General features: G+C 36.6%; 1 protein-coding gene across 3 annotated transcripts in view; it reads left to right on the top strand.

Moving 5' to 3' along the window:
• Positions 1–22,838, top strand: part of LOC103824290 (complement C1q tumor necrosis factor-related protein 7) — a 395,389-nt gene that overhangs the window by 84,053 nt on the left and 288,498 nt on the right. For 2 of the 3 annotated variants that reach the window (XM_030238747.2, XM_050973474.1), the window contains exons 14-27: positions 83–260; positions 1,421–1,577; positions 2,672–2,819; positions 4,822–4,960; positions 5,781–5,984; positions 9,310–9,402; positions 11,212–11,303; positions 13,029–13,196; positions 14,637–14,742; positions 16,083–16,192; positions 16,312–16,408; positions 17,658–17,756; positions 20,286–20,462; positions 22,379–22,582. In XM_030238747.2, coding sequence (XP_030094607.2) covers positions 83–260; positions 1,421–1,577; positions 2,672–2,819; positions 4,822–4,960; positions 5,781–5,984; positions 9,310–9,402; positions 11,212–11,303; positions 13,029–13,196; positions 14,637–14,742; positions 16,083–16,192; positions 16,312–16,408; positions 17,658–17,756; positions 20,286–20,462; positions 22,379–22,582 — 1,972 coding nt within the window. The remainder of the gene's footprint in view (positions 1–82; positions 261–1,420; positions 1,578–2,671; positions 2,820–4,821; positions 4,961–5,780; positions 5,985–9,309; positions 9,403–11,211; positions 11,304–13,028; positions 13,197–14,636; positions 14,743–16,082; positions 16,193–16,311; positions 16,409–17,657; positions 17,757–20,285; positions 20,463–22,378; positions 22,583–22,838) is intronic. The other variant, XM_050973475.1, reaches the window with a different exon arrangement.

Genomic DNA, 22,838 nt, shown 5'->3' with positions numbered 1-22,838 from the left:
TCCATGAGAAATCAGATTTTCATTAAAAATAAATAATAATGTTATTAAAAATGATATGATAGCTTGTTTGACATATTTACAGAGCAGAAGTTTTGCGACGAGAGGATGTGAAGAAACGCTCAGCATTTATTAAAGTCCTTTTCAACTCCAAAGAAGTGTCAAGGACTGTTACCCGACCAATAAGTTCCGATTTTAGAGTTCACTTTGGACAGATTTTCAATTTACAAATAATCAATTGGCCAGAGAGTTTGAAACTACAGGTAGATGTTGATTTATTGCAATACCTTTTAAAAGATGATATAAAATGTAATTAGTCCTGCATTGCTTGTGTTTTGCTCTATGATAATGTCATAAAGACTGAAAAACCTATGAAAGACCTTTTATAAATCATCAATCTTACCCTCCTTCCTTGCTTCTCCAGTCTTTAACTTTTGACTTTGCTGCTATGTTTTTGATGCTTATGCTTTCTAGAAATAGATAGAAAAAAAATATAGTTTGGATGGGAGAAATTAATTAATTGGGACTTGTGATTAAATTTGTTAGTGGATCAGCCTCTTGATTTTGGAAAAACTGATTTGTGTTGCAGATCTAATTGCTAACGTGGTCATCTTAGAACGTTATTTTCCACACAGTAAAACCCTCATAATGTTTACTGGGGGGTAATAAGAAAAAAAATAATTTCTAGTGATGTCCAGAACTGCACTTGACTTGATCAGCCACCCACAATTCCAAATATGATTTAATAAGTGGTTCACATGAATACTTTTCAGAGTTAATATGAAACAGGATCAGTATCCTGCTTCTCCCTTTAGAAGACTCCTCTGGTTAGGTAAAACTGATAGTTTAGGGAAAGATGTAAAAACCCCTTGTCTGCTTATTTATTTAACATAAAAATTGAAAAGGAGAAGGAAGACCATTTTCCTGGATTCAAAACATTTGAATGGAGAAACCATTGACCTCACTCTGAGCCTGCAGCTGTCTAGGAAAGAGAGAAGCAACCTGCAGTGCTGCCAGGATGGGGACTGTGTGCCATACCCTGCCTTTCATGTCAAGGGAGAATTAGCCAGGCAGAATCCCTCCAGAATCTTCAGCTCATCCAAGGGAAAGTCACAAGCAGTTGCATATTGTACAGTGATGCTCTTAAAAGACTGTGTTTGTCATACTTGTCTCAGGTCCATTAGAAAAGTGAAGAAGATGGACTTGTAGGAAAAATTCACATCAAGTAAGCTGCTGATAGCTACTGAAATGTCTGCTAATTGGATATTTTAGGAAGTGGATTAATACAATTGCCTTAAGTTATTTATTTCATGCTTAAGCCATGGTAAAACCTTTTCTCTAAATACCCTGCAATATGTTTTCAACTTCTCAAGAATGCACATGTAAATTGTTTCTTCTGTCCCACACCATATATTTTCCCTAGATTTATGAAACAACAGGTATCAGCAGTACCACCCTGTTAGCTGAGGTGTTCTTACCTGTTCCTGAGACTGCAGTTCTGACAGGCAGTGCTCCTCTGGAGGAAATAGAGTTTAGCAGTGATCAGCGTGTGATGTTGGATCATGAAGGAGTTGGGAGTGGTAAGGACTCTTGTTTTCCTTAGCTCAGTGTTTGTTTTTTTGCTGGAACCATGTAGCAGTTAGAGGCTGGAGTGGGTTTCAGAATAAATCCTGCTAAGAGCCTTCACAGCTTCTGTAACTGAGTCTTCCATAATTGTCATGATACTTATTATTAAAGTTCTTTGTGGAATTTTTGTCCCTTACTAATTTTAAGCTGTGCATAATAAAAATGTATCTGTTTATTTGTCTTGTTGTATTAGTGGAGTTTTACTAGCTATAAAAGATGTTTGGGATTTTTTGAGCATTTGAGTAATCAGGCCTCTGACACTGCAGAGCAGGCAGATACTAGTCATTATAGCTCCAGTGATTTTAATGTTTTAAACCACTGAAAAACTGTCTGTAGAAGTGTATATGCAGACTAATTTTTTGTCCCCCTATTTGCTTTGTTGGCAACCTGCACACCCCTTTTCCCTGGGGCTTTAGGCTAAAGATAAAACAAGGGAGAAATAGCAAAAGGGGAAATGAAGAAAACATGGTAGCATATGGAACTTGCAAGTGTGTTTAATGAATTTAAACAGCATTGTGAGATGACTGACTTGCATAAATTTGCCATATATAAATACAGATAAAGCTAGAGCAGAATAGATTAAAAAATGAGGAGGAAAAAAATAGGGTAAAAAAATCATTACAGTAAATGTCACTGACTGTGATGACCATATGTACAATTGTGTGTCAAAAGCTTTAGGACTGACTTTTCAATCATAATTCTTTTGACTCTGAATTTCTGTTTTGTTAATATCAATATGCTGAATCTGAAAAGTACCAGAAATATTAAACGGTGTGCCTATGTGGAGGAAAAAAATGAGCCTTTGGCATAGCCTTTTCTTCCAGCTCAGATGGAAGGCCTTTCTGTAGGTGTAATGGAATCTTTCACTCATTATTGTAGAACAGAGTTCTTCCCTACAGTACACAGCAGAATCATTGTTTCACATTAACCTTTTTATGTAAAGGCACAGGTTATTTGACTACTCATTTTCTGGAAGTATTTTTAAAAATGTTAAGATGTTGTGTTTGAATGCATAAATACACTACTTTGGATTTTTCCCCTTTGATAGGTGTGTCCTTTTCATTTGAAGCTGATGGTAGCAACAAAATGACTTTCATGACCTCTGGGAAAGTATCCAGTAGTGTCTCTTGGGCAGTTGGAGAAAAAGGAATCCCCTTAATTCCTCCAGTAGCTCAGCAAAACACAGGCATTCCAAGGTAATATGACAAAAATTTTCAGTGATTCATGGAAAACTGATTGTACTAGTATTTAAAAAAAAAAATCATAATCAAGACTTTTCATAATCTTTTTTTCTCATGTTTAGGTATTTTACTTCGTGCTGTAATCCTCTGCAGATATCTTAGGGTACATATATTTGGTAAATGTATTTTAGTTAGAAATTATACTTTTTAGCATATAATTTCTAGAATATTCAAGCTAATTAATTCAATTTTATGATTTTCTAATAGAGAGTGAATATATTGTCAAGGACCCTTCCTGTAATTATTTTGCTAAGAGCAGAAGCTCCAGTTCTTTCTTATCTGAAGTGCATTTGGAGAGGCTATTTCTAATTTGCCCTGAGGCTGCAAGTGGGTTATTGTAGATTATTTGTCCATTGCTTTTATTTAATTCCATAAAGTGGAAGAGATTATGCATAAAGGCTGCTTTTGTAATGGCCTTAGGTACCTTCACTATAAACCCTTAAAAGTTTTCCCATAGTTATTAATACTGAGCAAGTATGAGTACTTCTTCCAGCTGATGAATTTGTCAGGTTTTTATTTATTTAGAGGCTAGACATTGGCTTGCAAATCATTCTCTTGCTATTGTTAACCAAGCTGCAGCCATTCAAGTACTTTGCTGATCAATGTATCAGTACTCTGCTGACTTCAGTGAAAGCAGAATAGATGAGATTAAAAAGTGAAGATGGATTCCCAACAGCTGACTTTAACTCTAATCGCTGTATTAAATGGTTAACTGAAGAATTTCAGAAGGAAGTTTTCTGTGAAACACTCTTCTTTGAAACACCTTGTGGAGATGAACGGCTCTCTGGGACTTTCCATTGTCAATTGGGAAGGTCAGAGACAGGATTTTCATGGCTAATGCTAGCTGTTGGTGCCCATGGGCTTTTTAGCACAACTGTGATTCAGTTGGCATTTGTTCAAGACTGATGCCTAAAGATAAACTTGATGTTCCTGCTTTATCTGCTGCTCCAGTAACTGCTGGATATTGGCTAATTCAAACCAAGCACAAGAAAGACTTATAAGTTTTAAAGTTTTCTTGAAAATACTCAAGTAAGTAGAGATCAAAACCTGAAACTAGCACCCCTAACATGAGAAGGAGCAGCATCCACTCCAGTGGTATTTGGCTAATAAATAACACACATGTCCTGGTGTATTGGCCTTATGTGTCAAGGTTGAGTAGCAGTGGGCCTTCAGTGGTGGCTCCTGTGAGAAGATTCAGATGGCAAGCAGGGCAGTGTACAAATGGCATCCAGACTAATTACCACACTTCCTTGCCTCCTCTGAATACAAGAACGTGAGCAGGAGCACCCACAGGATAAAGACTTGGGACTTGTGGCTACAGGGAGGATCATAAGTGGTGCTGCATCACAAGAGAGAAGGCTGCTAGGGTTTCCCAAGCTCAGGCAGTGTCCTCTCCAGCCAGCATGTGGTCTGGACATGGCAAGCAGAGCAGAGTGCTGGCAGCAGTCCCAGACATGGTGAGGGGATGATTCAGGCCCTAGGGTCTATGCCTGGACAGCAGGGAAGGGGCAGAGATGAGGGCTGAAATGCAAGGCTGCAAGCACCATGCAGGAGGACAAGTCAAAGACAGGAGCTAAGATAAAACACAAGTAAGGACTGTGTGTCGGAGTTCTTTAACAAAACTTCTGTGTTACCTTTCACAGTGTGAGGCAGTTTATCTTCTTACTTGCAGCAATATGGAATAGCACAGGTATATCAGGAATATATCAAAAAGCACCTTCTTAGCTGTATAAAAGTTCTTACACCAGTTCATTCGTATTTCCCATTTACTTTGCTTTGCAATTGCATTTGATCATTCCCTCAGTTACATAGCTACAACTAAGAACTGTGAACTGGAATTTACTATTTGGCTTGTGGGGAGCTTTTTGGGTTTTTCTAAGATTGTTTTAAATGCTTTTTTTACATTGCTAAATCAAATGTACTTTAGGTATAAGTTGTGTCAATTCTGTCTTTTTAGTGCTTTAAAAAATATTGATGCTATTGCATCCATTGGCACATCAGGCCTAACTGATATGAAGAAACTAGCTAAGTGGGCAGCTGAAGCAAAACTTGATCCAAATGACCCAAATAATGCAGCTCTGATGCAGCTGATCATGGTAAGTGGTGTTTTCAAAGCTGAAGGGATGCTGGAACTGTGGAACTCCTGGTTACCAGAACCTCCCCAGGCAATCTGCATTCATGCCAGGGAGGTAGCAGCATTTGAATTTGTGATTCACATATTATTGTGTGAATGTTAACTAGCAAAATATCTACTAAAAATATGATTGATGCATTTAGTAGTGGGTTGTTTACATAGTAATGAATATGATTTATTAATCCATTCAGCAGTGGCAAAAAATAGGTGTAAGGGAATGCACATACAGATCAGTTAATAAATTAAAAACAAAATACAAATTTTGAGTTTGTTGTTTCCTTAAAGTGCAAGGGAATTTCTAGTGTATTTGTGTAGTGCTAAATAAGAAGCTGCTCATTAATGAGGATTGCACAGAGATCTCGGGTGTTGTAGAGGCTTCAGCTTTTCTAAACAACAAATTGAGGAGCTGTTTACATGGCTGTTTAATTTACATGGCTGTTTATTTACACAGCTGTTTACAAAGCTGAAGTTCTGTAGATGGATCTCCTTTACTGTACAGTTTCCTAGGTTACTCTGACATGGTATAGCTTTCATACTCTCTGATCTTTCATTTATGACACAAGGAAATAGAATTTTATTATATTCTGTAATGCATAATCTCATATGCTTTGCTCGGCAAAACACTCCTATAAAATACTTGGTGTTTCAGTCTGTGTGATCCATCTTTATTGCTTTTGCTTAAAATGAACATCCTTGCAATATGCATGTAAAACTTATAAAAGCTGTTTTATAGATTTTTGTTGCTTTGTATGAAAAAATTCATATTTTTGTTCCTAATTTAGATTTCTACAAGCGGAGAGGCACACGTTCCTGATTTCTTCAGATTGGAACAGTTGCAGCAAGAATTTAATTTTGTTTCTGATGAGGAGTTTAATAGATCCAAGAGATTCCGACTGTTGCAGCTCAGAAGTGAGGAGGTGGCAGAGTTCCGAAACTACAAGCAAGTCCCTTTACATGAACGAGAAATCAGTGAGAAAATCTTCCAGGTGGAATGTTATCTGAAATACTTCTTTTCTAGTTTAAATGCTTAGAATATTTGACTTGCAGTTAAGTCAAGCAGTTCTTTAAAGAATGTAAAGCTATGCTGACATGAAAAAAAAGAATTTTATTCCTTCAGTCTTTTCTAGTGGTATTTTCATCTAATTAAAATAGCTTCCTTCCAAGGCAATAGTTCCACAGCCATACTTTGTTCTGAGTTAAATAAAACTGAAAAACTACTGTAGGCAAAAATGTTATAAGTTACTAGTTTTTGTTAAAGTTGAGATACTTTTTAAAAAGTGATTTTAGATATAAAAAGGTAATTCATGGATAATTCAGGGTTAGGCCTATTAGCTTTTGAGTCATTTATTGGGGGGGAACAGGGACTGTTAGAAGCAATGACTCTAACAAGAATTAAAACCTTCTTTTTTTTTATTAGAGCCTGTGTTACAGATATTTCTGTTTTAGTACATTGCACAATGAGCTTACCTCATCCTTGCCTGTCTGTTAATTACCTTATTGAAATGCAATGTGTGCAATTTATTTATTTGGGTTATACTTCAATTATTTTTATCTCAACTCTTTTATTGTAGTGTTAAGTCATGCATTTTTTTTTCTTAGCAATTCATGTAGCTAAGGAGTATTTTAGTGTGTTCATTGGTCTAGGAGGGTCAGAGTCATCTCAGATTTTGGCAAATGCTGTTTCATCCCTACTTCTTCTGACATAGAATTATTTGAAAAATTCTTTCCTTTCTGTTTTTCTAAAAGATACTTATTAATTCAGACAAATCTGTCTCTTTGCAGTAAATATTATTATTATTTAAATTTTAAGTTAGTTTTGTATCTTTTATTTAAAGATCTACCACATGTTTGCCATACCTTTCTGATCCAGTTCATTTTATGGGCTATTTTCATTCATTTTATGTTATGATTCAAAATTCGAAAACCATAGTTTAAGAATTATTTTGATGGAGGGTTGTTGGTTTTTCCATTTAGGATAAATTGGATAAACCCGTGATTGCCCATTCCAAGTTTATTTTATATGCTGTGATCTTCAAAACTAAGTTTCAAGTGATTTGTTCCTAGTTGATTTGCTAGCTATTTGGCAAAAAGGTCTGGAAGTTCAAAGAATCATGGAAATACTATTTGTAAAATATTCTCTAGAGATCATCTGGTCCTGCTTTCCACTGAAGTGGTGGTACTGTTGCCAGCACTAGATGAGGTCAGCTATTTATTTGTCTAGCCAAGTCTTGAAAAATCTCTAAATGAGAGACTCCACTGCCTTTTTGGATAACCTGTTCCAGTGCTTCACTATCCTTCCAGAGATTGTTCAAACAAAAAAAAAAAGTAACGCTTAACCTGAGCCTTCCAGGTTGTGTTTAATGGCTGCTTTCCCTTGTTGTACTGTCTGGAGCTAGAGAGATGATTTTGGCACCCTGTCCTTTTGCCCCTCAGAGAGTTGTGAGCAGATACTGCATTGCTCATTAATCTCTTCCTCATCAGACTGATGAATTTGAACACCTTGCCCAGTGTGAGAAAGACTCAGAAACACTGGAGTAAGTCCAGTAGAGAGCTACAGAATATGTGCAGTGCTGAAGCACGTGACCTACCAGGAGAGGCAGAGAGGACTAAGGTTGTTTTTGCCTAAGCAGGCAAGGCTTGAGGGTGTTTCTTACTGCATCCTTCAGGTTCCCAGTGGTGCAGAGAAAACAGAGAGAGACTCATCTTAGAGGTGAGATGATGATGGACACAAGTTATTCCTAGAGACATTGCAGTTAAATATAATGAAAACATTTTTCACCAAGAACATGTTCCAGTTCCTGAACGCATTGTCCATCAAGTTTGTAAAATTGCCATCTCCAGAGGTACTGAAAATTCGGCTGTCCAAGGCCCTGAGCATTCTGATTGGAGTTGTTCTGTTTCTGAGGGTTCAGATCAGGTGGCCACCAGAAGTCTCTTCAAATCTACATTAATCTAAGATTCTGACCTCTTCTTGTAGGCCATGTCCTCTAGGCCTCTTGCTGTCTTAGTAGCCCTTCAGTGGATTCCATCCGGTGTCTCCGCATGCCTCTTGAATTGGCAGCTGCAAACTGGCTGCAGTATTTCAGGTATGCCCCCTGCAGTGTCAGGCTGGAGAGGCTGGTGGCTTCCCTTTGTCTGTAGGATATGCTGATCCTTATGTATCCTATGGTTTGCCTTTTGCCAAAAGAACATGTCACTGGTTGTCAATAAACCCACACTTACTTCAATATGGCTGTTATTCTTCTGGCTGATTTCCAGTCTGTGCCAGTGCATGAAATTATTCCACCCTCAATACATAATTTTCCCTTTTTATAATTGAGGCTTCAGTTGTCATAGTTTTAAGTCATAAAGAGCCCTCTGAACTATGGTTCAGTCGCCCATATTAACCACTCTTCTAATCAAGTGTCCTTGGCTAAATTGCTGTCAGTGCACTGAGTTTCCTCATCCAGGTCACTTGTGAAGAAACAGAATATAATCAATCCCAGGAGCCCTTTGCTTTTTAGAGGACACTAATTAGACCTTGAGCTGTTTGTCCTTACTGTTAGAGCTCAGACCTAAAGCTTAATTTTCCTGAGTACTTTTACATAACTAGCTGGTTATGAATCCAGTGTGATTCTCAGATCCTGGGAGAGCCTCTTGACTTGTAAGCTCTGATTTTTGCTTGAAAGCTGAGTGTTAGCTCTAGCCTTTTCTTAATTTATGAGACACATTCCTAAACTTTTGAATAGAAGTTGCATCTCTCAACTTTCACTATAGTCCATTTGTCTCTCACAGCCCTGAAAGATATCCTATCAACATACTTCTCCCTAAGAACCAAGTGCAGTTCTACTCACCAAGTGAGTTTTACACCCTATGAGAAGTAATTACTAACTGTTTGGAAGAGTACTTACTAGTATTAAAACACAGTTCAGATTTCTGACCATCTTCCAAGAATACTGCATCATTTCTGCTTGTAAAGGACTCTTACTGTTAAAGCTGCAATAAGTGAAGCCACTTCCAGTTCAAATGGAATTTCAGTTTTTAACAGCAGGTCAAAGTTCAGCTTTAAAAGAAGAGAGGGAAATTGTCAAGTTACTTGTTGTAATTTAAACCACATGAATCTTGTAACTCAATGGTATTCTTGTCTCTATTCATGAAAGTTTAGCATATATTGTATATACTAGCATTAAAAATACCTTTACAAACTTCTCACATCTGCTGTGGTTTACTGTGGTCCATACATTATTATTAATTAAATACTTAGCATTTTTTCTTATATGTGATAAAATACTGAATATATATTGAAGCACAAACTGTAACAAATATCTTTAGGACTATGAGAAGAGAGTGCAAGAGAGGGATGTGATTGACAGCAAAAATTACCTAGATGCACACAGAGCAGTTGTTGCCAGCTATCTACAGAAGGTAAGATGCTAAATATGTGCTTCACCGTATTCCTGTAGGCTGTATGTTGCTTCTGTACTTGGATACTTTATTTCCGTGAATACTAAAACCTGATTCATCTCTAAATGTGACCTACAGACATCTTTAAAATTCCAAGTTAGGCCTGAACCCGGTGTAATTGAACAAATGGAGGTCTGTGTTATTTAATACTATTGAGAATGATGCAATATACAAAATGAGAAGCCATTCTGGATATTTCTATCAGTTCTGTAAATTCTTCTTTGCTCCAGTGCCCCAGAGATTTGTACTGTTGAGTCCCAGGAATTCAGTGATTTCCCTCCTCCCTATTTTCCTTGTAGGCTGTGATGCTAAGAACTTAATTAGCTATGTGAAAGTGGCCCTAATCACTTCTAAAAATCATTTAATGTAATACACAGTGTCTTGTTCTGCAGCCTGAAGCAGAGGGCATATCTTCCATCACATTTACCTTCATTGTGGTATTACACTAACATCTCCCCCTTATATTGATTTAATTAATTTTTCTAGTTTTCATTATATTAAGATGACATTACCTTTAATCCTTAGGGAAAAAGAAGGAAAACGTTCATCATCTAACCAAGAAAAGTTTACAATTTCAGAGTGGCAAAAAAGCAAGTGTGAATCATGGCTACCAGTTTCCTACCAGTTGTGTAAATATCAAAAAGTGTATCAAATCCTAGCCTGCCAGAAAAACATGAACTATGATGATAAGGTTGAATTAAAGTAGGACAAAACAAATTATTGGTTAGGAAGAATGCTTCATGAAGAAAGCGTAGAGAAAAAAGTGCTTAAATCTTCCAGGCAAGTGCCAAAGTCCAGATTCAGTATGAGTATAAAAATTATTTTTGACAAAGCTGTCATGTCTGTGTCAGCCCCATATGTTTTGCATGGCATTGAACATATGGGTTTTGCAGCACACTGAATAGTAATGGAATAGTACAGAATAGCATACATTACAGTACCTTTGTTTGCCTCTCTCTTAGATTCAAGTAGTCTTTTTTAAAACAGTACTTGGATACTTTGCACTTCCGTAAATTGTCAGATGGGCTAGAAAATTAGATTTCTTATGTCAGAACTGAATTTCAATTCACTCTGAAATGTGATCTTTATATGTGTATCACTTCTGATGTTGTATTAGCACAGAGTATAAAGCCACGACTAGCATTAGTGCTAAGAAAAAAGGACAAAGGCAATATTCTTTCAGTCTGCTTCCACATAGTTGTTAGGAGATGAGGGAAGACTTTTATCTCTGTGCTTCACTCTATGATCTCAGCTAAGATATGTAAGGAACTAAGAATTTTAAACATTTATTTGAAATCACAGTATTTTAATACAGGCTTCACCAGTTCTGTAGTCCAAAGTATTTATTTTGATCCACATAACTGGTACCATAAAGGTTTCTCTACAGCCTTTTTTGCAGCTTCATTCAGATGTGGAAAATAGATGTCTGTTGATATCATTTGTTTTTGTAATTGTTTCTGATGGTGAGCTGTAAGCAGATAAAGACATAATTTTTGATTGTATGTTTTCATATTGACAGAAGAATTTCTGTCAATCTAGCCAGTCTGTTTCTAGAGAAGCATTATATTGGTAAAACAAGCTGCTCTTACATTCTGAAGAAATAGCTGGTGGAAAGAAATTTTTCTTTCAACTGTGACCCTTGTAAAATTCTGAAAAAATGAAGAATATGTATGCAGATGTTTTGTTTGTGTTTAAGAATCAGAATGTAAATATTGGCAGTGGGTTTGGATTAGAAATGCACTTCTGTCCCTTCTCCCTCCCCATTCACAGGTTCGAGAATCAGTCATCAAGCGTTTTCTCACAGCAAAACACCATTTCATTCTCTCTGACCTTGTCAATGAAGAGGAGATTCCAGGCCTGGGGTAAGAGAGCTATCTTTATTTCTTCCAAATTAAAAAAAAAATATTGTAAAACCACCTGCTTTTTTTATTTCTATTTTACAAAGTGTGTTGATGTGACTAACTGATGTGACTTTGTGTTTAGTATAATAGATAAACTTCCAATCACTGTGTACACCTCTGCCAGTACAGTGGATTGATAAACAAAGTGTAGTAAAAACTTTTTTAAGAAAAAGTCTGGTTTTGACAGAAATAAAGTGACAGTGTGTAAGTAAGATATAACAGGATATGATGCATTTCTCATGAGCTGAGCATAGTCCAGCTGGTGCCAGATTGAATATTTCCAATTTTCAGGCAAGTATCAGAGTTAGTAACACTATTCCTGACTGGTTCTGTAGGTGATGCCTCCTTACAGCCAGTGCCTTTGCCCTGTAAATAACGTGCAATAGATTTTTGACTGTAATTTTCTCCCATATACTTCTGATGCTGAATGTTGCCATATGCTGCTTATGTTCAAAAAATATACTAAGCTTGGAAATTACTGTTTTTCTGTTCTAAGATAATTGTTTCTTTATTACTTGAGCACTTTCTTTGGATTTTTGTTGCAAATCCCATACCTATCGACTTTAACACATATCAGTCATCACAGCTTAGATGGCTCTTAGTGTTGCTCACTTAAAACCTGTGTGGGTGAACAAGTTGTGAAACTTACTTTTTTCTTTCGTGTAGAAGTTGCTTCTGTTCAATCTAAACACAGCACCCTTATACAGTCAAAGTGTTTTTCAACCAGCTGTATAAATCTAAACAGTCCCATCTGCTGGAGACACAGAGACTTGCTCTCTTACAAAAGACTTCAAGTTTGGTTTTAGTTGATGTTTTCATATCACAGTTGATAAAAATCTGAACAAGACTACAGTTAGCTTTTTGTTTAGAATCAAATGCTTCATTTATATTTGCCCATAATGAATCCTATTCATATTGTATTCTATTTGCAAAGATTTATGTTTACTGAATTTAAAATACATTGTGGCTCATTTAATATTCACTTGGTGAGATATTTCAGTAACTCATGATTTTGTGTTATTCTAATAGTAATTACTTTGGGGGCTTTATTACATATAAGGAAGAGATGCCATTAGCTATCAGTTTTTAAATGTGTTTTTTGTATGCCTGCAGTTGATATCAGTGATGTAAACATGACATACATCTGCATAAATGAAACACACATTTTCATTTTATTGTTTTCCTGTTTTTCTTTTTTCTTTTGGTTCTGCTTTGCCTTGGGTTATAAGTTCTGAGGGTCCAGGGTATGTTGTGGTATATTGATTCTGCTTCCTCTCTGTAGCCTGTTGTTCAGTGTACACAGCTGTGTAGCTACTTGCTTTGCCTCTTCTGTACAGTGCTTATCATCATCTGCTAGATCCCTTGTTTATAGCACTGTAGTTTAGATCTGTCTTGTAGCTGTGTAATTGTCTTTTTTGCACCTTAAATAGTTTTGGGGAAAAAAAACCCCAAACAGCCAAACTTTTTTGCATATTGAAGTTATAATTCCTGAAATATAAGACAGAACTGGATTAGTGCAGTAGTAAATAATTGCAATATTTTGACATTTCAGGGAGTTTTGTTTGGCACTAGCAGGAGCAAATATTTCCTTTTCATGTTGGTGTGTAATTTTCATGTGTGTCATGGTAACACTGGAATGCTGGATTCTATGGAAAACTGACTAAATACCTGGTTTATGATTATTAGCATTTTGGGACTCGGCCTCTTTAAACTGGCAGAGCCAAAACGACCATTAAGGCCAAGAAGGAAAGAAAGGAAGAAGGTCACAGCACAGAATTTATCAGATGGAGACATAAAACTGTTAGTGAACATCATCAGAGCCTATGATATTCCAGTGAGAAAATCAGTGATGAGGTATGTTTAAAAACTTGTTTCCAGGACAGTTTCATTTTCTGGCTTCTTTTTTTGAGGACAGATGAAGCAACAGATGTTAGAATTCAGCCATGTGTGTTGTTTTGATTCTCATGATAAAAATATAATATATACATTTATCTTTTTAGAAATTATGGTAAAGGACTGATATTTTGTAAGTTTGTAGAGTAATATAATAATTTTTCAGTAGCTGTGAAATTCAAGACATGTTTTACCAGAAACTGTCAGAAAGATCAGTTACAGCTCTGACAGCATTATAACTCTGGTAATACCAGATAAATTATCCCTTAGGGAAGCCTCTTGATAATACTCAGGGAAATTTTAATTCATATTTTCTTAATAAAATACCAAAAACAAATATTAAAAAATCTAGTTCTTCACTGTGGGATACTATATTTGTCTCCTGAGTGCAGCATGTTGATCTTCTCCTTGATGAACCATTTAAGTTAATAGACTGAGTCTAATGTGGCTCTAATTGTAAAGGTGACCTTTACACTCAGGCACATTAAGACAATGCCTGCCCTGTGTGGTGGTGTGTCAAGCAGAGACACTGCATTCTGCTTCAGCTCCTGAAGCAATGTGTTCATGTAGTGTTCATTCTCTCCCCTCCCCAAAATTAATACACCTTTCATTAACTCAGAGGTATGCCAAGCTGGCCAGTTAGAGAATTTAGCATCATCAGCTCTTCTTTCTCTTACTGTATTAGAGGTTCTGTGGCACTCTGTAAATCAATTGATACTGAGAAAAGGAATTCATTGACAGGAAAAAGAAGATGGAAAATTCAATTAATTACCAGAATTACCAAAAATAATTAAAACCCCATCCAGTCTTTTTGCCTGATATGATATCTTGTTTTGAGCTGTTTATATGTGAATAGTTACTCTTTTATGGTCTATAATGTGATCTTACCAAAAAAAAAAAAAAGAAAAGTTATGTGGAAGTGCTGTAAAAATAAATGTTTTAACATATATTGTCTTTTAATTCGCTCATGGGTTAACAAATCTGTAATATTCATATGAATTCTTTTTTGCCATAGAGGACTTGCCTCAGTACCATGAGATCTACACCGTTCATGAATTCTGCAGGGATTCAACTACTTGAACTTAAAAACTTGTAGCTCAAAGAGATTGTGTGGGGTAGGCAAAAAAAAAATGTCTGCAATTAATAAACCCTTCAGAAAAGAGAGCCTCTAGGCACAAAGTATTCTTTTGCAGTGAGGCTTGTAAGAAGTATACACTTAATATCCCTTTCTGGCATTTTATTTGTGTTACTTGATCTAGTAAATATCTTCCCAAGGTTAAAATTGTAGCAAAAAACATCAGGAGTATTTCCAGGATTCTGCATGGCTAACAGACTGTGAGGGATTCACATTTTGTAATGAATCCTCTGTCTTCCCTGATGGTTGTTTCTTTCCTCTTGTAGCAAACTCCAACAGCCATCGAAATCTTCAAGGTCCTTTAATGAGATGTTTGCAGCCTCTCCATCAGCTCAGAGCCCACCTAACAGCCCAGACTGGGCATTCAACCAGGTCTGTTACAAAACTGACATTTTCTGTGAAGCTCTGAGCATTTTCCACAGACAGCAGCATTCACCCTCAGAAAGATACCTTATTGGCAAGATTGCCTTGCCCACTTTTTTATCTCCAAAAGGAGAGAAAGCTGCAAAAGGTTCAGAGTATACAGAATGGCTCTGTCCAGTGAAAAATGGTGTGACTTTGAGCCAGAACATCCATAACTGCAACTAGAGGAGGAGAAAGGGTAGAAAGGCACAAAATCACAAGTCACAGGCACTGGATAAGCATTGATTGTTTCCTGGCACTGGAAGTACAAATGTGAGTGATGGGCAAATGAAGCTGGTAGGAGTTGGGTTCAGAAGAAAGCTGTGATTCTTCATTCAGCAGTTGGCCAGTGCCCAGAGAAGTTGCTTGCATGTATTGTGGATGAAAGATGTTAGTTTGTGCTGAAATGGGTATTGGACAAGTATGTGAAGAGTGATCCATTGAGAGTTACTTAATAGAAAAATCATTACAGATTTAGGAAGGTCTTTCATCTGAAAATGTTTGAAGTCTGGAAGAGTAATAGGAGAAAATACCAACTATGCCTGCTCAGTTCTTACTTTTCTGTGTGTGTTGGCTGCTGTCTGTTTTCACAGGCTGCACTTTGGGTCCAGTACACTCCTAGTCTAAACCAGCACAGCCATTCTTATGGCTGACACGGAAATTCCAATTTCTTGCTATTTAAAACTAAATTCAGCATCCTCTTGAATGAAGATGAAAGACCTTCAGGGTTTTTACTGGTTTCCTTGTGATTTTCTTCAAAATTACAGCTTTTTTGAAATGTAGAAAAGCTTCTGCCATGTGCATTTGAATGTTAAATAAGGCATTTTTAATCACATTAGGGATTTGTTTTGTCTAGATGAAGTTGCTTATCAGTCATACGAGCCAGTTTCAGGGACAGCTGGGATTGTAGCTGTAGGCTAATTGGATTACAGATAAGAGGATACAAGTGCACTTTTTTCCACTGGTGTCTGGATCACATGTTCTGTTAAAGTTACTTTCCTTGATTAGATTGCCTGTACCTCTTCCGCTCTCAGGAGAAAATGTGGTTTTGCCAATGTATATAAATACATCAAGTATTTTGTATACTCATAAATTTTTAGAAATGCTAGTGTATAAAATATTTTTAAAAACTTCATAAATGCTTAGAAACCCATGAAGTGCAATATTTAAGGTATATTAAAGTTATATTTGGGCTGAATCAGCCTGATTGCCACAACATATGTTTTTCTAAAAGCATGAAATGTGTTATTTGTGTGCTCTGATGAATTTCCACAGAGGTCTGTTTCCTTTGTTTTGATTTCTATTTATAGGTTTTGGTCCGTCCTTTTGTAGAAGTTTCTTTTCAGCGAACAGTCTGCAGGACAACAACAGCAGAAGGTCCAAGCCCCTGCTGGAATGAGGAACTTGAGCTTCCATTTAGGTATGGCAAAATGAAACCAAATTATTTCTGCATAACAATAGTTTAATTTGAGCATGCACATTTATCCTGATTTTCCTGTATTGTTCAAATCACGTTTTTGATTTATTTAACCTCTTCAGAGCTCCTAATGGTGACTACAGCACCCACAGTTTGCAGTCAGTAAAAGATGAAGTATTCATTAATGTTTTTGATGAAGTACTTCATGATGCTGTAGAGGTGAGTTCATAATTGAAGGACACTGTACACTAGAGAAGATAGTGAGCTTTTTGAAGTTGTTAGAATAGGACTTTTCCATGTAATAATTTCCCCCATCCTGTGCCTCTCTTTTCTCTATTTTGTCATTCCTTATGATTTTATATCTAGTCAATACTGCAAGGTTATCAGAGGGAGCAATCTTTACAGTGTTAACCTTTGTACAGATCCAGCTTGTACCACATAAAATGCTGCTAAAGTTGAACACATCACATGTGTGTAACACATTTTACTGATACTTAATGAAGTTGAGGATCCTAAAATTGAGAGGCATCATGAATTGTAGTGTGAATTCTGTTCTTAACTTTAATCAGAGCTATTTACTTCATTCCAGATGAGTGATCCCAGTTCTTGTATTTTTTGCTAACTATCTTGTTATGCTTTGTCTCATCTTGTTTTACAAGCTCTTTGGTGAAATAATAAAGAAAAGCCCAAACCACCTATTGGTGGTTCATATAATTTTTTTGAATGAGACAAGAATTGCAAGTACTAGTAACAAGAAATTTTTGTAAGCTCTCAGTGTTGGCATAACTCCTTCCCCTGTTGAATCCAGTGAAAGCTTTCCTAGTCAATTCAGCAGACACAAAAATAGCAGCACTCAACATTCTTGAAAACATAACCCAGAAATAAATAATGCACACACTTCACTGGGAACAGAATTCTGTCCTCAAAACTGAAATGATACTTGATGAAGCAGAAGGAAGAAAGCTACACACTTGAAACTTGAATGAGGTTTTTTTAAAAATAATTCTAAGCTGATCATAAAAGATTTGGAAATCTGATAGGCAGTACACATGAAAACAGTTTTTCCATTTCACAGGGTTTACTTAGATTTTCCTACAATTCTAACTTCAAAAAGCTTTTCTAAATACTAAGGAAATATTTCATTAGAAGACCAGAGCTTCATGTACTTTGTCTGAGAAGAGTGTTGTGGACTCCTTGTCAGAGCTTTAAGTTCTCCATCACATGTTATACAGAATTTAAACCCTAAAGTGCAAGCACATTGTATCATGGACTGTGATGTTCTTCTATGTTTTCAGCATCTGGTGTGCTTGAAAGGTGTGCAGAACAATTACTGCTGCACAAGTAATGGAGCTGATACTTACAGAAAATTAATACAGAATTTTTTATTAATGCCTGGATTCAGTTGTTGACTGAATTAAAGGAAATGAAGCTGTCTTACATAGTGTAATGTTGGGCAACTTTTTAATAGGATGATCGTGAGAGAGGAAGTGGAATCCACACTCGTATTGAGAGACACTGGCTGGGATGTGTTAAGATTCCATTTACTACCATATATTTTCAAGCAAGGGTAAGTGAATTTATTTGAAGTGAAATACAGAACTGAGAATGGAAAAGGGCTGGAAACTGAATGTCAGATTTAATTATATTCTTTGTAATTGTTAGTTTATTTTTATGGAATTGTTTGAAGATGTCTTTGAAACCACTGGGATTTTTTTGACAGATTTGGTGAGTAGTTCCCAGTAAGTTCAAGGTTTTGAAGGGAGAAAATATAAAATATACTCAACAGTGACAATGCAGCCTGATTTCCTTCAGTAGCAACATTAAAAGCACAGATTTCTTTAGATGATTTTGTCAGTGGCTTTTGAGGGCTCTGTTATTGCACAGCCTGGATCGATGAACTAGAAATAGAATTACCCAGATACATGAGGAAATTTGAACTTTTTTTCACACTTTCCATCAGTCACAAGATTTTGATCTTTGCTTCCCCCAATCCCTCTTTCTTCCATTTCTAGAACTTTTCAAGAGAAGATTTCTTCAAGAAATAGCCACAGTTAGTCATGGGATTAGCAGTAAAACATGCTCTTCCTCAGAGGCAATATTATTTTTGTCTAGCCATTCATCCTTGATTTAGTTTAAGGGAACTAATTCTTTCCATTGATAGTCCTGTCATATTGTAATACTGTAGGGCTTCTTCTGCATGGCAGTTGCTTTTTGGTGTAGATCAAGTCATCTGATCACAAAATTCAGAATCTTCCTGAAGTAATAAACTGAGACATCAGTTTCATTCCTAATGACACGTTCATTTGCTATTCTCTGGCCATATGGGGCACTTTTCAGAACCTTACGGACTTCAAGACATACTCTGAGCTTCCCAGATTCTTTGGGTGGAGGGAAAGTCTATAAGAGTCTCATTTGATTTGAGTGCAGTGCTTGGTGATCAAAGTGGTTTTTCTGAGCTGTCTGCAAAGCATAACAGAGTGTGATTGTCATGGGATTCAGGAAAGCATGGGATACTTTCCATTGCTGAGAAATCTTGGACACTGTATGTCTAACCAGGCTTAGTCCTCATGTTGCTGCTAGATCATTAATATGTGCTCTTCATCTTGGGAGATTAATCAGTTAATTTTTCTCTTTGAGAGCTCTGGTGCCCTGTACCATGAAGCTTTCACCGGTTTTAAAAAAGATGTAAGTAGTAAGAAGATCTGACCTTCTTTTCATGAGTCTTTGGCCATCCTGTGATGAAAATGTCACATAATGTGATCACTATTGCCATAGGTCAACAAACGGAAACAATGCTCATTTTTAGGGAATTGTTCCATGTTGAATGAATGAAATCCACCTGAGAAGTTGCTCACAGAGAGACCTAACGGGCAGACTTGACATTTTTACAGACTGCTTACCAATACAGCCACCATCCACAATCCATCTTTAAGTATTTTCCATACTGATGTCAACCTCTGTTCTTCAGCTTCTTGGTCTTTCTGCTGTAGAACCAGAGTAGCTCCAGAATTCCTGTCAGATACACTTCTCAGTCTCTTTGAGGAGGTGTTGGAGTTTGTGATTGCCTAAGCAGAGTGTGAGTGCTTGTATAGATCTTCCCAGCAGTAGAGATTCTTTGCATTTGAATAGGATTTCATGTGGAATTTGAAAAAGCCTGATCAGCACAGTGGTTACATTAAGGTGCATCTAGCAACTAAATTTCAGTAGCAAATGAAGCATTTCATCATCCTGTTCTAATACACTGGAGCAGAAATTTTGAGTGATATATTTAGTTTTCCTTCTCATCAAAACTTAATTTTGTTCTTAAATGTTTGATGAGCCATGCCAGTGAGTCATCTGTTCATTTCCCTTGTCCACTGAAGATATCCTTTCTGGTGGCAGTCGCCTCAACTGTGTCCAATTCAGGAGCTTGCTGGTTTTGCTTTTCTTTTAAAGCTCGGTACTTTCACTATTGAAACCTGCCCAGGCAAGTGGGCCTGCCATCTCTTGTCTCACCCAGCCCTTCAGAAAGACCTTATTCTCTGTTTGTGGTAGCAGGGGGAGCTGCCAGGGGCTGGTGGGTCTAGCAGAGCACTTCCATACAGAAGCTGGATAAATGGGCCCAGTTCCACCTGAGAAGCATCAGTAGGTTGTGCGTGGAAGAGGGTCCATCTGAGATGCTGGAGCATCCTTCCCACATCACTCAGGCAAAGGCCTGTAGGTCTGCTGCTGCCTTGAGAAGCATAGTCATGCAGCCATTTTTTCATTTTTCAGGTAAACAGAGCCATGCAGAGTTTGCTGTTTGAAAGAAAAGCAGTGAAAGGCCAGCACTCTTTCTTTCTCTGTGAACTAGAGTGTATGATTTCCATTTCATTAAATATTAGTGTTCATAATATGCAAGAGAGGCTGAAACTGAGTTGTGATTAGTATATTTAACAATGAGATACCTGGTGTTTTCCCCACACTTAATCAACGTAAATGTCATATTCTCTCATTTTGTTATTTTGTAATTTTAATAACCAAAAGAAGAAAATATGCAGACACAAGTAGCAAATTTATGTGAGAAGGAACTTGGTTTTTGCTTTTAATGAGAAGTATTTCTCTATATCCCTTGTAGATTGATGGTACATTTAAGGTCAATATTCCTCCAGTCCTCCTTGGCTACAGCAAAGAAAAGAGCGTGGGCATGGAGAGAGGTTTTGATTCTGTGAGAAATCTGAGTGAGGGCTCATATATAACACTGTTCATTACCATTGAACCACAGCTCATCCCTGGAGAGTCTGTCAGAGAGAAGGTAACTAATCACTAATTCATCATACTCTTGTTCTTTGTTTCCAGTAGTGCAGTTCTTGAGATGCATATTAATAGTTCTCCTTAGTGTACCAAAGGACATGAACAAGTACAGAAGGACATTCATACAAATTTGGAGTGGTTTATTTCAAATTTTTTATCTCAGTTCAATTCAATTAGATGCACCATTAAGTGAGCTAGGCACTTAATGCATGATAAATAAATTTGCCCAGGTATCTAATTTTAGTCCTCAGAGAAAGCAAATTGGCATATCTATCTGTGAGCCTGTAGTTTTTCCATGTACTTGTGTAAACAGTATAGCATTTGTGTGAGTATTTGTGAACAGTGGACAAAAAGGAGGTGGCAGGTGCAAAGAGTATTTTCTTGCTTCTGTGTTTATACTGTTCAAATGAGCATTTATTATTTATGGCTTCATGCATGCCTTGAGATCCTGAAAATAATAATTCCTAAACAGCAGCTGCTGGTTTTTTTCAGTTTCATTAGTAAACCAGAAGTGCCTTAGACTAACAGCAATAGTCATTACAATTCTTTGCTGCAATTCTCCAGCTGCACAGATACACCTATTATAGAAAGAGTTTGGCATATTATGGAAAAAAACAACCCTAATTTGCCATACTTTCTTCTTCTTCCTGACCTGCAGTAAATTTGAAATGCTTGTGTAGTGCTTTAGGATGCTAAGCATAATTTTAGATTAATTTTATGATACCTTTTTTGTTTCTTTACTTATTTTTCCTCTTTCCTGCTGTCCTTCCTGAACCTCTATTAGATGAATGAAATGCTTAAGAAGGTACAACATTAATAAATCAGCTGAGATATTCCTGTTGTTCCCAGTTTAAGATTTAGTTCTGGTTTGTGCCATTCAGCAACCTTTTTGCAGTTTGTGTTACTTAACTACGACATAGTCATTGTTTATTTGCCAGTAATATTTGCAGTAAATTGCTACATTTGCATTTATAACATGCTAGAGGCTCTACTTTTCTGCTCTTAATTATGATTGAGAAGAATCACCACTGCGTGTGTGTGCCTTCTCTTTTAACTTGGAGGTCTAGCTGCAAGGCAGCGCCCAGCTGTTCCACCTCAGGTTAGTTCATGAAGAGTAACAAATTACAAAAGTGTCTTCTTTTAAACAAAAATACTACAAAGGATGAACTTTAATTCTCACCACCACTAGAAGTATATAAGGAATTCAAAAATAGATAATTTTGACCAGTCTTAATACCTTTAAAAAATAACAGGTTACATCATGAAATAATTGTCATTGTTATGTAATTAATAGGTGCTTTTGAGTCCTACATTTTCTTCTGAAAAATCCCATTTAAAAACATGGAAATTTTAAACACCTTTGAATTATAAGGATTCATCTAAAAATCACTTGAACCTTCTCTGCAAATGTTTTGGCATTGAGCAGTGTTGTTGCAGTATTGTTTATATAAAAATCATTGGGCTTTTATGCTTAATGTCAATTGTGGTTTTAATGGAGTGCTGTGGGAATAGCACATAGGATTAGTACCTAATATGTGGTACTAGTTTTTACTTAATATGTGGTGTTAATATATAATTTTTACTTAATATGTGGTGTTACATCCTCATGCCCCCCAGTGTTACTTGACCATAACTTTCACTTCATTTTTCAGTGCTTTAATAAAGCCGGCTTATATGTATAGATCATTATGGGCATTCAAAGGAAGTGCAAATTACCTGATTTTCCATTGCCTTGACCTTCCTTTTATGTCTGTAAGCAAATTTTATACTGCAAGCCAAGTTAAAAGTGCTATTAGAAGAGAATTTAACAATCTTTTTATTGTCCTCTAAATGGTGAAATGTGGCCAAATATAGTAAAGACTTAAGTCCAAACTATAAATAAAACTGGTTTTGTATAAATTCTACTGTCTTTTGAAGTTTGATACCCAAGAAGATGAGAAACTGCTCCAGGCAGCAGAAAAATACGAAGCTGAATGTACATCAAAGTTTCCAAGCCGCCAGTGCCTAACAACTGTAATTGACCTTGATGGAAAAACAGTTTTTATTACCAGATATATCAAACCTCTGAATCCACCACAGGAGCTTCTTGATGCTGTCCCAGATAGATCTCAAACAGCAGCAGTAAGTACTGAGGAAAGATAGATCTGGGATACAGATTTCAAGGTGTTTGTTTGCCTGTGCACACACATCACCAAATCCCAGCTTTGTGTCTCTGCTGTACAGCTGTACCTTTTGCAAAGGAAAACTACAGATACAAAATAAAAGTAGTAATGACTATGAATGACTCTCTGTAATACACAGTTAGGCCAACTATAATGATACTGTAAAATAATATTTGTTTTCTTTGGGGAGAAAGTAAGTGTGTTAATGAGTATTG

Source organism: Serinus canaria, chromosome 4 (genome assembly GCF_022539315.1).
Source record: "Serinus canaria isolate serCan28SL12 chromosome 4, serCan2020, whole genome shotgun sequence".
Classification (NCBI taxonomy): Eukaryota; Metazoa; Chordata; class Aves; order Passeriformes; family Fringillidae; genus Serinus; species Serinus canaria.
The sequence above is the reverse complement of the archived record's forward strand: the minus strand, read 5'-3'. Positions and strand labels throughout refer to the sequence as shown.